Consider the following 14,761-nt stretch of genomic DNA (forward strand, 5'->3'; position numbering starts at 1 on the left):
GCTGTCTATGTCCTTTACTTATATTCTTTGCTTGCTGGACACTTCTGGTTCTCATCTTCTAGAACCTTACACTTTCCTCCATTCCTTTATTGTTTCTGCAACAAGAGGAACCAACTGGTAAATCCTATCTCCAGTGGCTCTCTTCTTATATTGCTAGCCCATGCAACTAGTAAATTTGTCTTCCTTTGTTAACCCTCAGATTATATTCATACACACAGACTGTGAGATAAGGTTTTAAAGTTACTTCTCTAGGTTAAAAAATAACCTTGTTTTGTAGTATTATTTTAACAATAGGAGGGTATAAAGCAAACAACACAAATATTGTTTATTACCCCAAATCAAAAACAAAAATGTTTTGTGCTTTATCATATCTCCTATGTCATATTTTTATTGTTCTTCTCTGGCTTTTTCTGCTTTCCACCTCAACGCTGCTACAATTGTGAGGAAATGGGATTGGACAGAAAAACAATCCATCAATCCCTACCTGAAAGAGATCCCAAGATAAAAACTCATGGAAATATCATAGCCAAGTTTTAAAGGTCCCAGGTTAAGGAAAAAATACTACAAGCAACAAGGAAAAAATAATTTAAATATGTAGAGATATAGTCAGGATAACAAGCAGCTAGCAGCTTTTACAATAAAAGATCTAGCAGCTTCTACATTAAAAGACTGAAGAGTTTGGAACATATTTTGAAGAGTTGAAGGAACTGAATTTGTAACCGAGAATAACTTACCCAACAAAACTGAGTATAATCCTGAATGAAAATAGATGTACATTCAATTAACTGAAAGACTTTCATGTATTTATGACAAAAAGAGAACTTAATGGAAAATTTGACATATAAAATTTAGGAGAAACATAAGGTAAACCTTAAAGACTCGATAAAAAAGCTTTGTCAAATTTATAAGAATCTAAGTCATTCTCCAACTGATAAATGGTCAAAGGATATGAATGGTTTTTCAATGAAGAAATCAAAACTATATATAGATATAAGAAAAAATGCTCAAAATCATTACTAATTAGAGAAGTGCAAATTTAAAAAATGTTGAGATGTCGCACACCTATCAAATTGGCTAAAATTCTAAAAGAAAGTACAAATGTTGGAGAATATGGAAAAATTCACTGTTGGTGGAACTGTGAACTGATCCAATCACTCTGGAGATTAATCTGGAATTATGTCCAAAGAGTTATAAAACTGTATATACCCTTTGACCCAGCTATTAAGTCTGTTTTCTAAAGTAATCAGGGAAAATGGAAAAGAACTTTAAAAGACAAAAAAAAAGTCTTTGCATAGTTATTTTTCAAGAAATAATTGGGTTTTTTAAAAAAAAAATTTCACAGATATGGACAAATAAGTCCAAACCCATCAATTAAATGCAGGTACCTTTATGATCCATCCTTACAAGTTACTCAGATATATCCTTATTCAGGCTTGCGAAAGAATAGGACTTTTTCAATCTTGAATGATAGTTTGCCTAATGGTTGTGAAGTCAAACAAAGAAGAAAATACTGGTTTGGGGCAGATATTTCATATTCTTGGACCATACAACATGGCATAGTAGAAAGAGTACTGGATTTGAAAGGAAACCTCGGTTTGAATCTGGCTTTGCTACTCAAAACCTGTAGGACTTGTGTCAATTTCTACAATTTCTGGACCTCGGTTTCCTTATCTAAAATGAGGATGTCAGAATAGATAATGTTAAGGGCACTTCCTATGATATGATCACTTATTCATAGGTGATTTCCATTTATATCTTCCCCAAGATATCCTGGGTTTCAATCCGATTAAAAACCCTTGCATATTGGGGGCAGCTAGGTGGCGCAGTGGATTAGAGCACTGGCTCTAGAGTCAGGAGGACCTTAGTTCAAATTTGGCCTCAGACACTTGACACTTACTAGCTGTGTGACCCTGGGCAAGTCACTTAACCCTCATTGTCCCACAGAAAAACGAACAAAAACCCCTTGCATAAACAAATCATATATAATTTTCTTTTTGTTTTTTGTTTTCAGGGCAATGGGGGTTAAGTGACTTGCCCATGGTCACACAGCTAGTAAGTGTCAAGTGTCTGAGGCTGGATTTGAACTCAGATACTCCTGAATCCAGGGCCGGTGCTTCATCTACTGTGCCACCTAGCTGCCCCCATATATAATTTTTAGTCTTCCCCTTACTGTGAGAACTTAGTAAAGGCTTGCTCTGTACTTTCAAACATTTAAGTATTGAATTAATGGGTAAAATTACTGCCCTTGGTTAGATTTGAATTGTAAATTTCCACATTGTACAAAAGGATTAAAAAGAACAAAAAAGTGAGAGGGTGTCATGTGTCTGTGATAAGAAATTCTGGATTTAATTGTTCTCTTAGTAAGTCTAAAAATGACATATTAGCCCTCTTTCTGTTACTCAACTGTGGATGTTTGGTGAAATAAATACAGGATATTCTGCCTAACCTAGAGTTTCCTTTAGCTATGACGCCAGAAGGGAGTTGGAAGAAACAATACAGAAAGGGGTAAATTCCAAAACACACACACCTGTGCATTTCATTTCTTTACCTACTCCCCACTTCTCAATCTATTGTAATCTGTCTTCTGACTCCACAACTCAGGTCAAACTTCTTTCTCCAACTTTACTGACGACTTCTTAATTGCCTTCCTCAGCCCTCATTCTACTTGACTTCCCGGGTACTTCTAATAATGTTTACCAGCCTCTCCTCTTAGAATCCTTAATTTCCTTCCAAAGGGAGCTGAGCCTTGAAAAGAGGCTATTTCTGATGCTGCTAGTGATTAGTGCTCTCTCCTACTTGGAGGAACATGGTGTATACTTTATGTTTATTATCTCAGTAATTACTGTATCCCCCAGTAGAATGTAAGTTCCTTACTACTAAACCTGTTTTGTTTCAAAAGTTTCTTGAATTGAACAGGATACTGAAGTTTACCAAAATTAAAATGCTTTTAAACCAGGAACTATGAAAGCAAAAACATAAAAACATTTGTTAAAATGAATCATTCCCTCCAAGACCATTAATAAAAAAATCTTCATGGTTTAATTAAAGAAACTCAAAACTTAATTACAACTACCATTTCCTTGGGAATCAGCAACTATTTATTAAACAAATATCTCAAATAGGCATCCTCAACATGAATCCTGATGCTTTAACTTGTTACTATTCTGATATCCCCCTTTAAGTTTGCCTCTATCTTATTACTATTCATTTCCAGATTCAGATTCTGCATTACTTTGGAAAGCATATCATCATCTTTTTTATCTCCTGAAGCAGCTCCTTTGTTAAGAGTTCCTTCTGCTATAATAAAAAACTGTTCTGTTGGCTGTAGAATGCTTACTCCATATCCATTGTTGCTATAAATATGATTATTATTCATCTTCAATTTAGGGGCAGGAAGAACCTGTTGGGGTATTAAAATTGGTTACAAAATATAAAGATGAGAAAACTAAAATGTTAATACCTAACTTGAGCCTAATTAATCTGTCAGTTAAATAACTATCTTTATAAACATTAGCTGGAAACAGTACTACTTGCTTCACTTTTTAACAAGTGCTGCTTTTCCGTACTCTGAATAATAAAAACTGTAAAATATTCTTCAAAATGGCCAATTCATCAATATATCTAGATTCACATTCTTACAAAATTTAATTGTGCTCATAAATAATATTCTACTCAGACTTACTTGATAGATCCTTCTATGTCACATAATCCTTCAGAGAAGTCCTACTCTGATGTGACCTTGGATTCTCAAAAGCAATTTTAGCAGATAGTAAGCCCTTGAAGTTTCTAAAAGCTAGAAAATCTTCAAGCATGGGCCCTTTGCCAGACTGAATCTACTGTCTAAGGACAAGCCTAGTTGGATTATTACCAAAATTTTGACCACCTGGTGACAGTTCAGAGTAGTTACACTACACATTCTACAATGATGGTGGGAACAAGGAAAAAGGGAAAGAGTGTTAAGAATAATACAGTCTAGGGGCAGCTAGGTGGTACAGTGGATAAAGCACTGGCCCTGGATTCAGGAGTACCTGAATTCAAATCTAACCTCAGATACTTGACACTTACTAGCTGTGTGGCCCTGGGCAAGTCACTTAACCTCCACTGCCCTGCCAAAAACCAAAAACCAAAAACAAAAGAATAATACAGTCTACCAGCATTAATTTATCTGCTGATATGTGTGATAAAATAATGGAATCTGGCAGATGCCCAGGGGCCCCACCTGATTGATTTAGTATTGTTTGAATTGGATGGAGGCCAAACCTGGCCAGCGTGGTGGCGGACTACTGACGTCAGCAAGAGACTACTCTCAACCAACCAGCTTGAAGGACCTCCCCTTTGGGGGAGGGAGAGAGTAACGAGGAAGTGAATGCTCGCTTAGGGAAGAAGTCTTTTTTGGTGAGGAGGAACAAGATGGGGGCAGATGAAGAGCAAGGGGAGCCCCTCTTAGTCATTCGGACCAGTTGGTGGTGAGAGATTTCACGTGGGCTACTAGGAAAGGAAATTGGTTTCTTTCTCACTGGCTATACCGAATTAAATCTAAGCTAAGACTTCCATGCTATAAGGAATCTGTTCTCAATCTCTCTCTTCACTAACTTATAATATATATTTTAATAAATCTTTAAAAGCCTAAACCCTTGCTCAATTTACCAGTGATTTTAGCCAGATTAGGACCCACGATTTATATTTTAAACAACATATTCAATTTCTGTTCAATGACCAAGAAGCTGTTACAATACTGGGCAGTCACATCAGGAATACCTTGTTAAATTCTAGGAACTGCATTTTAGCCAAGAAAGACGAGATGAATTCTGTGCAAAAGACTCATCTTTCATTGGGATGGTGAAAAGGTCAGAAAGGATGCAAAGTGAGGATGAACATCCCATCTAGCGGTTCACCTGGCCTATCTTGTCACTTGCCATGTCATTGCCCTGATGTACCCAACTAAGTTAACATGAGATACAGATTAGACTAAGTGGTCTCTGAGATCCTTTCCAGCTCTTACATTCTGATACTGTGTAGAATAAATCTGACATTCCACTATCATCTGAATTCCTACAATGAATATTTTTAAATTCTTCCTAGTAAAAACTTTAAGACAAGTATAAAAAATTAGATTACCTTCATGTTCACCCCGCCTAGGGTGCTTTTTGAATTGTCACTAGTTCTAAGATTATTGCAGTGATGAATTTCATTTCTTTCCAAAATGGCTATGCTGCCAGGATACAGTTCAACGCCAGCACCCTCCAAAATAAAAACAAGCAAAAAGTCAATAAACATCACAAGAAAAAACTCATAAACTTTATTTAAATCTGAAACCATAGTCCCGTTTTTAAAGAAATGAGGCAATTCTTTGACTTATGGAAATTCACAGGATGGAATAGGTATTTAAATTCTGAAACTCCATGAAAGAACATACAAGCGTAGCAATCTTTTGCAGAAATCTCCTTTGGAAACTAGAGCTAGAAAATGGCTAAAACGGAAACATGTTTTACATGACTGCACATATACAGTCTTTTGTGGGGGGAGGGGGCAGGGCAATGAAAGTTAAGTGACTTGCCCAGGGTCAAACAGTTATTAGTAAGTGTCAAGTATTTGAGGCCGAATTTGAACTCAGGTCCTCCTGAATCCAGGGCTGGTGCTTTATCCACTGTGCCATCTAGCTGCCCCACATATACAGTCTTTATTAAATTGCTTGCCTTCTCTGGGAGGGAGGAAAAGAATCTGGAACTCAAAATTTAAAAAAAAAATGTTAAAAATTGTTTTCACATGTAATTGGAAAAAATAAAATATTAAAAAATAAAGGGAAAGAAAAAAAGAGAAAATATGGCTAGAAGGGATAGTAAGATCATAGAGTCCAATTCTCTGCCACCCTAGATAAATGTTAATTTCTAGGGAAAGATATTCTAAAATCTCCCGTTCAATGTTAATTTCTCTCAAGCAATTACAATTATCCTTTCCACATTCCAACTTGCTCCATTGTGGTTTTGATATAAAGCAACTTGGCATAAGAAATTAAATGGGAATTTTGTGGGAGTTTTGCAGAGGCCACAGATGGCAGTTAAGGCCAGCAGATGACACAGAGTCTATGACCAAATACTTAATCCAAATTTTACAATAAGGCACTTGTAAACACCACACAAAAAAACAAAAGAAAAAATTCAGACTTCTGAGGTATGAACGGAGGGCCAAAAATTTTTATGCAGATTTTCCAGATCACTGGGAGGGGAGTGGGGCTAATGCCATCGATATGAAAGGGATAACTGTACTCCTTATGCATCAGTCCACTTTTCTTAGTCCTAGGCCAAAATAAAAAGTGGGTCATCATTCTAATAATTAATGAACATTTTAAATCCTAATTTTTTTCTTTTCCCAAATTCTTTGTTAATTTCTTATTAGATTTTTCCTTCTAGATCACTAATATTTTTGGCTATCAAATGGACTGTCTCTGAACTTTTAGGTCCTGTTTAACCCATTGCTCTGTAGCAATGTCTAATACTTCATAAATGTTAAAAAGTATATAAATACATACATACATATGTATGCATACATATATGTATATCATGTATAATGTAAAGTTTTATTTAAAAGGTAAGACATTTACATTAATTCACATTTGATTTTTGCCTCAGAGCCTTTTGTCACAGTTACATAAACTAGTCACTCTAATCTTGAATCTGTATGATTTTTCCCCTAAATGTACTCTCTTGAACCTGTTTCTGATTAGCTTATTTTAGTTACTGATTACTTTGCAGAGTAATTTGAACTCTGAATCTGTTCTAAATAGCTGCTTGTGATATGCACATCAAAACCATTTCCAAGTCTGCTTCTAAGTAGTGATGTCATTAAAATGAAATACCTGAGCTCCAGTAATTTCACTGTCAGTGATAGTTAAAGCTGCTCCTGTAAGAACACATACTCCTGTTCCTTCACATTTCAATACACAGTCTTCTAGGGTCATATGACCAGATTCCACAACCACAATACCATCAACAGTCCCTTGTTGTACCAAAGTAAGATGCATCAGTTTCACATTTTCAGCTTTAGATACTACAAAACTGTCACGAGAAGGTTCTGAAGTGATCACAATCTCCTCTCTCTTTCCAACTCCTGATTTACAGAAGAAAATATATAATTACTTAATACTAATAGAATGGATTTAAAGTCTTTTAGCAATTTAGTCATAAAAATTGTCCTTTTCATATTTACAATAAAAGATCCAATAAATAGCTAAAGAAGATCCTTATCTACAATAGCCTGATTTTTCCAAATTCATTTTCTCAATTATAGGGTATCATAATAGAAACAATCTCTAAACTTACTCAGGACTTCTATTCATAATCCTTCACTTAAGGCTTACTTTAATGCCCCACAGAAGTCCTACTCTATTGAGGCAAAGAAATGACATTTCTTGAAGGTTAATGCTAGCACAGATGTTACATGGACCAAATGAAAGACTGTAATATGAAGGGCAGACTATCCTAATTCATAGAATCTCATTACCAAAAGGGAAGAGTATCTTTGGCTACAGCTACTTATCTATCAAGGTTATAAGTAAGTGACCACACTGATGAAAAAAGATTAATCAAACAAGCATATATTAAATGCCTACTATGTGTCAGGCACTATACTAGTCCCTGGGGATACAATTACAAAGGAGGAAACAATCCCTATTTATGAAGAACTTACATTCTAAATGTAGGAAATAAGTACATATATAAATATAAACAGTATAAATATAAAGTGAATGAATGTAAATACAAAGTAATTATATACAAAATAGTTCGGGAAGGAGGGCATTAAGCAGTTGAGGGAAGGAATCAGGGAAGTTTCATGCAGAAGCTATTGCTTGAGCTGCATATTAAGGGCGAAAGGGATTTTATGAGGTGGAGGTAAGGAGAGAGTGCATTCTAGGCATGTGGGATAGCCACTTCAAAGGCATGGACAGAGGAGATGGAGTGTCAATAGTGTGGGGAGAGAAGTAGAAACCAAAAATATAGATTGGGGCTAGATTTTAAAAGACTTTATGAGCTAATCAGTGTTCATATTTCATCCAAGGCATAACGGGGAGCCACTGGAAATGACTGAGTACTATGACTAACATGGTCAGATTTTTGCTTAAGTATCAGTTTGTGTGAATAGGGAAAGTCAAAGAAAGAAGATGGAGCAGTGGTCAGACAGCTAGGAGGAGAACAATGAGACAGTAGTGTCATGAAAACCCAGAGAGGAAACAGTATTCAGATGGAAGAATGTGGTCAATAATGTCAAATGCAGATCAGTTGAGATGGATGACTGAGAAAAGACCATAAGAGGTTGTTTTGGTTGCATGATAAGAGGAGAAGCCAGATTGCAAAGTTAAAGGGTGAGTGAGAGGAAATGGAGACAGTTTTTCAAGGAGCTTAGCTAAGAAAGGGAGGACAAATTATTTACATATATATGTATATATGGGGGGGGGGGAGGATAGCTCAAGGGAATGGCAGATACTTACTAGGTCTAGTGAAGGATTTTTTAAAAAGAATGAGATAGATTTGAGTACTTTTGAATGCAGTAAGGAAAGAACCAACAGACAAGGAAGAAAGAAAAAAGGGATGAATGAAGATGCAATCTGCTGGGGGAGTTGGATCAGCTAGTCAATAAGCATTTATCAAACACTTACTGTGTTCCAGGCACTGTGCTAAGATCTGGGAATACAAAGAAAGACAACACAGTCCCTGTCCTCAAGTAGTTCACAATCAACTGCATATGTAGAGACATTGGCTTTGGCCAGGAGGACCACCTCTTTGTCAGAGAATGGAGAAAAAAAGAAGGTAGAAGGTAATGTCAAGGGGTTTTGACATGGAAAAAAAAAGCAACACCAGGAATGCCAAATGGCCTCAATTATTTCAATAAAGTCCTCAGCTAAGAGAGAAAAGAAGAGGAAGAAGGAGAGGTATAGGACGTTTACAGAAGAAAGAGATTTGAAATAGTTTTGTAGGGAGATAAGCAATCATTTAGGGAGGAATAAAAGGACTGCTTTGTTGTAGTGAGGGTCTAGGTGAGTTGTATAACATGATTGCTAATATAATTTTATTATATACCTTTAATTAACAAACATTTATTTTTTCTTTCTTCCCTCCCTTTGCCAGCCCTCCAACAACAAACAACAACAAAATCCCAACTGTAACAAATATGCAAGGTTAAGCAAAGCAAATTGCTGTTATTTGGGTATGTCCAAAAATATCATTCATCTCTCATTTAGGAGATGCATTGCAAGCTTCATGTTCATTCCTTTGGAAACATGATTTTTCATTGCATTAATGATTAGAGTTCTCGAATTTTTCAAAGCTGAATAACATGGATATGTACTGATCAGCATGGTTGTGGGACCTCATCTAGCAGTTGGAGTACAGAAAATGAACAGTGGTAGTATTCCAGATCTGAGGTTTGGAAAGAGATGAGTAAGAATAAGAGGACAAGGGATTCAAGAGCAGAGGACAATGGAAAGTTGAAATGGCAAACAATAAGATTCAGATTGAAAAATAAGGAGGATAGTAAAAAAGCAGTTATAGCCTGAAAAAGTATAAATGGTACAGGGATTAAAGATGTCAATGAGGGTAAAATATTAGGTTTAGGAGGGTGTGAGGCACAGCAAGAGGTGGAACAAGAGGTCAGATAATGTCAAAGTCTCTATTTAAAGAAGTGGAACAGGGGCAGCTAGGTGGCGCAGTGGATAGAGCATTGGCCCTGAAGTCAGGAGTACCTGAGTTCAAATCTGGCCTCAGACACTTAACACTTACTAGCTGTGTGACCCTGGGCAGACACTTAACACTTACTAGCTGTGTGACCTTAACCCCAATTGCCTCACTAAAAATTAAAAAAAAAAAAGAAGTGGAACAGTTGTGGGTAATGAGCTCTAGTGTATGACCATCCCTATATATGGAGTAAAGGAATAAACAGGCCATGGGATTTAAAGAAGCTACAGAATTGACAGGTTAGAGGATCTGAGAAAGCAAATACATGAATATTAAAATCTCCTAGCAGAGAGGTAGGAGTTAAGGAGAGAAAGATGTGAGACTGGTGCTAAATTCCTTGAGAAAAGAAGAATGTGATGAAATAATGAGATTTAGCAGATACTCAAACACCCACCTGGAGATTAATGTAGACTGATTGAATCAAGTGAGAGTGGTTAACTGCTGATTAGCCTACTTCAAGTTAACTGGATTGTAATCACACCTTGAGAACACCTTCAGAACCAATGGATTTGGAGGATGCCAACCAATCAGCTTGAAGCAGTGTGTAAGGACCACCTCTGTTCCAAACCTATAAAAAGCTTCCACAATGAGTTTGCTGGAGAGAGTTCCTGATTAAAGTAGGCTGGTGGAGGAGGACTTGAGGAAGAACCCAACCAGGCTGGAACTCTAGGCTAGGTAGGACTTCTTTTTCTCAACTTTCTGAACTCCTTGTAAATATCTGTATGCTTTAATAAATGTTTAATGCCCAAAGATGTGCTGAAGCTTCTAATTTAAGGCGACCACAATATAGATTTTAAACATCACAAGAATTACCTAAAGTTGATACATTACAGCCAATAATTTAGACCATGGGAGGGACAGTTTAATTGAGAGAACTTCAAAGGAAGAGGTTGCTGAGTGATGGGAAAATCTGGAAGTGACAGTAGAAGAGCAAGGAGTATTCTGACTCCTCTAGATCAGGATGTACAGGGGTGTGGGGTGGAAGTGTGTGTCAGAGAAGGTAAAGGATAATGGAGTGTTGTCAAGGAGGAGCCAAATCTCAGTAAGATCTGGTAGATGGAAGGAGAGTGAGGCAAAGAGATTCAGGATGAAGGGAATTTTGTTCACTATGTAATGAGAATTCCAAAGAGCAGAGAGGAAGGGGTGGCCAGGGTTGAGATGGGAGATGAGTGACTAGGATTTGGAGAGTTAGGATAAAAGAATACAAAGAGTACTTAAAGGGAATGTCTATTAAAATACCTCCTCATATGAGCATTTTTTTTTTATAGTGAGGCAATTGGGGTTAAGTGACTTGCCCATGGTCACACAGCTAGTAAGTGTTAAGTGTCTGAGGTCTGATTTGAACTCAGGTACTCCTGAATCCAGGGCCGGTGCTCTATCCACTGTGCCAACTAGCTGCCCCTCACATGAGCATTTCTAAAGTCTATGATCTACAGTCAGAACATAAAATATTCTAAGGCATGAAAATTTAAAATATTTTCAGGACAACAAATGATCACAAATAAAGACTGTAGGTCTTTTTGAAGCTAACATAGCCAGGCCAATATTGAGATATTCCCGTTGGAAGGTAAGCTACTTGAGGGCTTTTTGTTTGCTTCTCTTTGTATACTTAAGGACTAGTACAGTGTTTTGAGTGTTTTGCATGTAGTAGACATTCAGTACTTACTGATTTCAATGTTTATAATCAAGTGTACAACTGGTTCTGGAGGAAAAGCTAAACAGGCATGAAAAATTAGCATCTACTAAAAAAGAGGCCCTGAAAAAAAGCTTATATATCTTGAAACAAGTTGCAACTCCAATCCACAATATGTGGCAACAGAGAATAAAGAAACAACTCTGAACTTTGTCAGCAAACCTGAATTTGTACTCCAACTTTGGTACTTACTATCTGAATGATCATGGACAAGTTTGTAAAATGGGGCTATAAATATGTACTACTTTTCTCACAGGACTGCTACGAGGAAAGTGATTTGTAAACCATAACTTGATATGAGCTATTATTATACTCATTTTCAGATCATTGTGACTATCACTAGATGTAATATCACTATTTAAATGTAAGAAAATCTGGTGACAACTATACTAGATAATATATAGGCAATACTAAAGGTACATCTGTATTCAAGAAGACTGGGACAAAAGAGTAGGTAGCTATTACCTGTTCTAGATGTAAATAAAATGAAAAGAAACAAATTTGGCCTTTCCTTTCAATTAATTTTTTTTGTTTGTATGTAAATATGTTACTGTTTTTTTAAAAAATAAAATGGAATTAAAAATATGAGAGAATGTGAGTTCAAACCCTGCCTCTGATAGTGATCACCTTTGTGACTATGAATTAGTAATACTATAGACTACAGATGTGAAGGGCTGTAAGTCACATCAACCAACCTTCTCACTTGAGAGACCTGGAAACTGAAGCTCACTGAGGTCAAGAAACTGCCCAGTCTCACGAAGGAAGTAGAGAAAAGAGCTCAGATTAGAATCCAAGTCCTCTGACTCACAATCGAGCGCTTTCTCCACCAAAGTATACTTAGTGAACCTTGGGAAACTCTTTAAGGCATAATGCCTACGTTATAGATGGGCCACAGTCTCAATGGAGTGAATTTTCACATTAATAAAATCACAGATTCTTTATGTGGAAGTAAAAGATGAATACATTGGAAAAAGTTAAACTCTTAAAACTTATTTTTTTGGGAAAAACTACCTCAAAGCTGACACAAAAATATGTCTCTGGAACCTATACATTTTATCCATATCTAACTATAGACTTAAACATAAGTTTTACAATATGTAATTATACTAATCCCAAGAACTAGAAAAAGAGTTAGGCTAACCTTTAATAATGATGTCATCAGTCAATAAGGCAAGATTTGTAGCTTGATATTCTCCTGGAAAAATGACCACGGTGTCACCACTGTAACAACTATCCAAAGCCAGATCTAAATCATCATGTTGTTGGAGAAGTGTGTCTGAGGATAAGTCTTTAACCTGTAAAGAGAAAAAGAAACACTGGACTTCTAAAAGTAGATTTACTTAATGAATTTATATAGGTTATAGGATTTAGAACAAGAAGGTAATTTAATAGATCATGTAGCTAATCCTACCACTTTTCTGATAAAGAAATAAGAGGAAAGTAATTGTCCCAAGGTCAGTAGGCAAGTAAGGCAGAGCTCAGTTTCAAACTCAAATCCTTTGATTTCAAATTATTCTGTAACTAAATTATACCCCAGCTGCACTTTGCTGAAGTAGAAACCTAGATGCCATTGATTCCTTGATCATCCTTACCCTCCCCTCAAATATCTTATCTGTTGCCAAGTCCTTTCCATTCTCAATACTGCCACCCTGGTAGAGGCTCTTGTTACTTCATGCCTAAAGTCTTTGCCTTCTGGTTGGCCTCGCTCTCTCAAGTATCTCCCATTCCAGTCCCTCCTACACTCAGTCATCAAAATGATGATCCTAAAATGCAGATCTGACCATGTTGATTTACTAGTCAATAAATTTCAGTGGTTTATCTATTGCCTATAATATATATATATACACATTATGTTAAGGGTTAAAATTCTAGCTAAACTGTCTAAAATATCTAATGAGTGGTCGCCAATAAATTATAAGCTTTAGCAAGAGTTAGACTTTTAAGCATTTATTAAGGAGAATAAGAGTTTGGTAAAGAGAGAGAAAAAGGCCTAGATTCCTATCTATTAAAGGGAGAGCACATTTCTAGCTCCCTTCTCCGCCAGCGTCCAAAGGAAAAAGAGCGAGACTGAGCGCCAGTCTCTTCCTTCCTCCTCCCACTAGCCCGCGTCACTTCCTGACTCCTGGTCTTGCCCTCAAAGACCTTCCCTTCATGGGCAGAACTCCTCTACAGTAAGTATCCAGCAGGTGGCGTTATTCCAATCGTCCAGCCTTGGACATTTGACACTTACTAGCAGTGTGACCCTGGGCAAATCATTTAACCCTCACTGCCCTGTCAAAAAAAAAAAGAGAGAGAAAGAAAGGAAGGAAGAAATAAAGGAAGGAAGAAAGAGAAAAGGAAGGAAGGAAGGAAAGAGAAAAGAGAAAAGGGAAAGAAAGAAAGAAAAAGGAAAGAAAGAAAGAAATAATGAGCAGGCAGATTTCAGAAAAACCTGGAAAGGCTTACATGAACTGATGCAAAGTGAAGTAAGCAGAACCAGGAGAACACTATGCACAGTAAAAGTAATATTGTATGATGATAAACAGTGAATAACAGCTATTCTCAGCAATACAAAGATCCAAGACAATTCTAAAGGACTCATGATGAAAAATGCTATCCATGGGGGCAGCTAGGTGGCGCAGTGGATAAAGCACCAGCCCTGGATTCAGGAGGACCTGAGTTCAAATCCAGCCTCAGACACTTGACATTTTACTAGCTGTGTGACCCAGGGCAAGTCACTTAACCCTCATTGCCCAGCCAAAAAAAAAAAAAGAAAAGAAAAGAAAAAGAAAAAAGAAAAAAAGGAAAAAAGGAAAAAAAAAAGAAAAATGCTATCCATTTCTAGAGAAAGAACTGATGGAGTCTGAATGCAGATTGAAACATACTATTTTTTACTTTATTTTTTTTTTCATGTTTTACTTCTTAGTCTGTTTTATTTCACAACATGAGTAATATGGAAATGTATCACATGACTGCACATGTGTAACCTATATGAAACTGCTTGCTGTCTTAGGGAGAGGAAAGAAAAGGGAGGAAAGAATAGAATTTGGAACTCTAATTTTTGTTTTTGGTGAGGCAGTGAGGGTTAAGTGACTTGTCCAGGGTCACACAGTTAGTGTCAAGTGTCTGAGGCCGGATTTGAAGTCAGGTCCTTCTGAATCCAGGGCTACTTTATCCACTGCGCCACCTACCTGCCCCTGGAACTCTAAATTTAAAAAATGAATGTTAAAAACTGTTTTTCCTGTAATTGGAAAAAATAAAATAATTATATTTTATTTTGACATTCATTTAAAAATTTTTTTTGGTTCCCAATTCTCTCCCTCCTTCTAGTCTCTCCCTTACCCATTGATTAAGAAGGCAA

At 36.6% G+C, this 14,761-nt stretch overlaps 1 protein-coding gene across 1 annotated transcript in view; it reads right to left on the reverse strand.

Moving 5' to 3' along the window:
- Positions 1-3,148: 3,148 nt before the first annotated feature.
- SHCBP1L (SHC binding and spindle associated 1 like) overlaps positions 3,149-14,761 on the reverse strand; it is a 43,620-nt gene continuing 32,007 nt past the window's right edge. Inside the window, exons 7-10 of the mRNA XM_043964585.1 lie at positions 12,563-12,716; positions 6,857-7,107; positions 5,119-5,241; positions 3,149-3,400 (exon numbers count right to left, since the gene is read on the reverse strand). Coding sequence (XP_043820520.1) covers positions 3,149-3,400; positions 5,119-5,241; positions 6,857-7,107; positions 12,563-12,716 — 780 coding nt within the window. The remainder of the gene's footprint in view (positions 3,401-5,118; positions 5,242-6,856; positions 7,108-12,562; positions 12,717-14,761) is intronic.

Source organism: Dromiciops gliroides, chromosome 4, assembly GCF_019393635.1.
Source record: "Dromiciops gliroides isolate mDroGli1 chromosome 4, mDroGli1.pri, whole genome shotgun sequence".
NCBI classification, from domain to species: domain Eukaryota; kingdom Metazoa; phylum Chordata; class Mammalia; order Microbiotheria; family Microbiotheriidae; genus Dromiciops; species Dromiciops gliroides.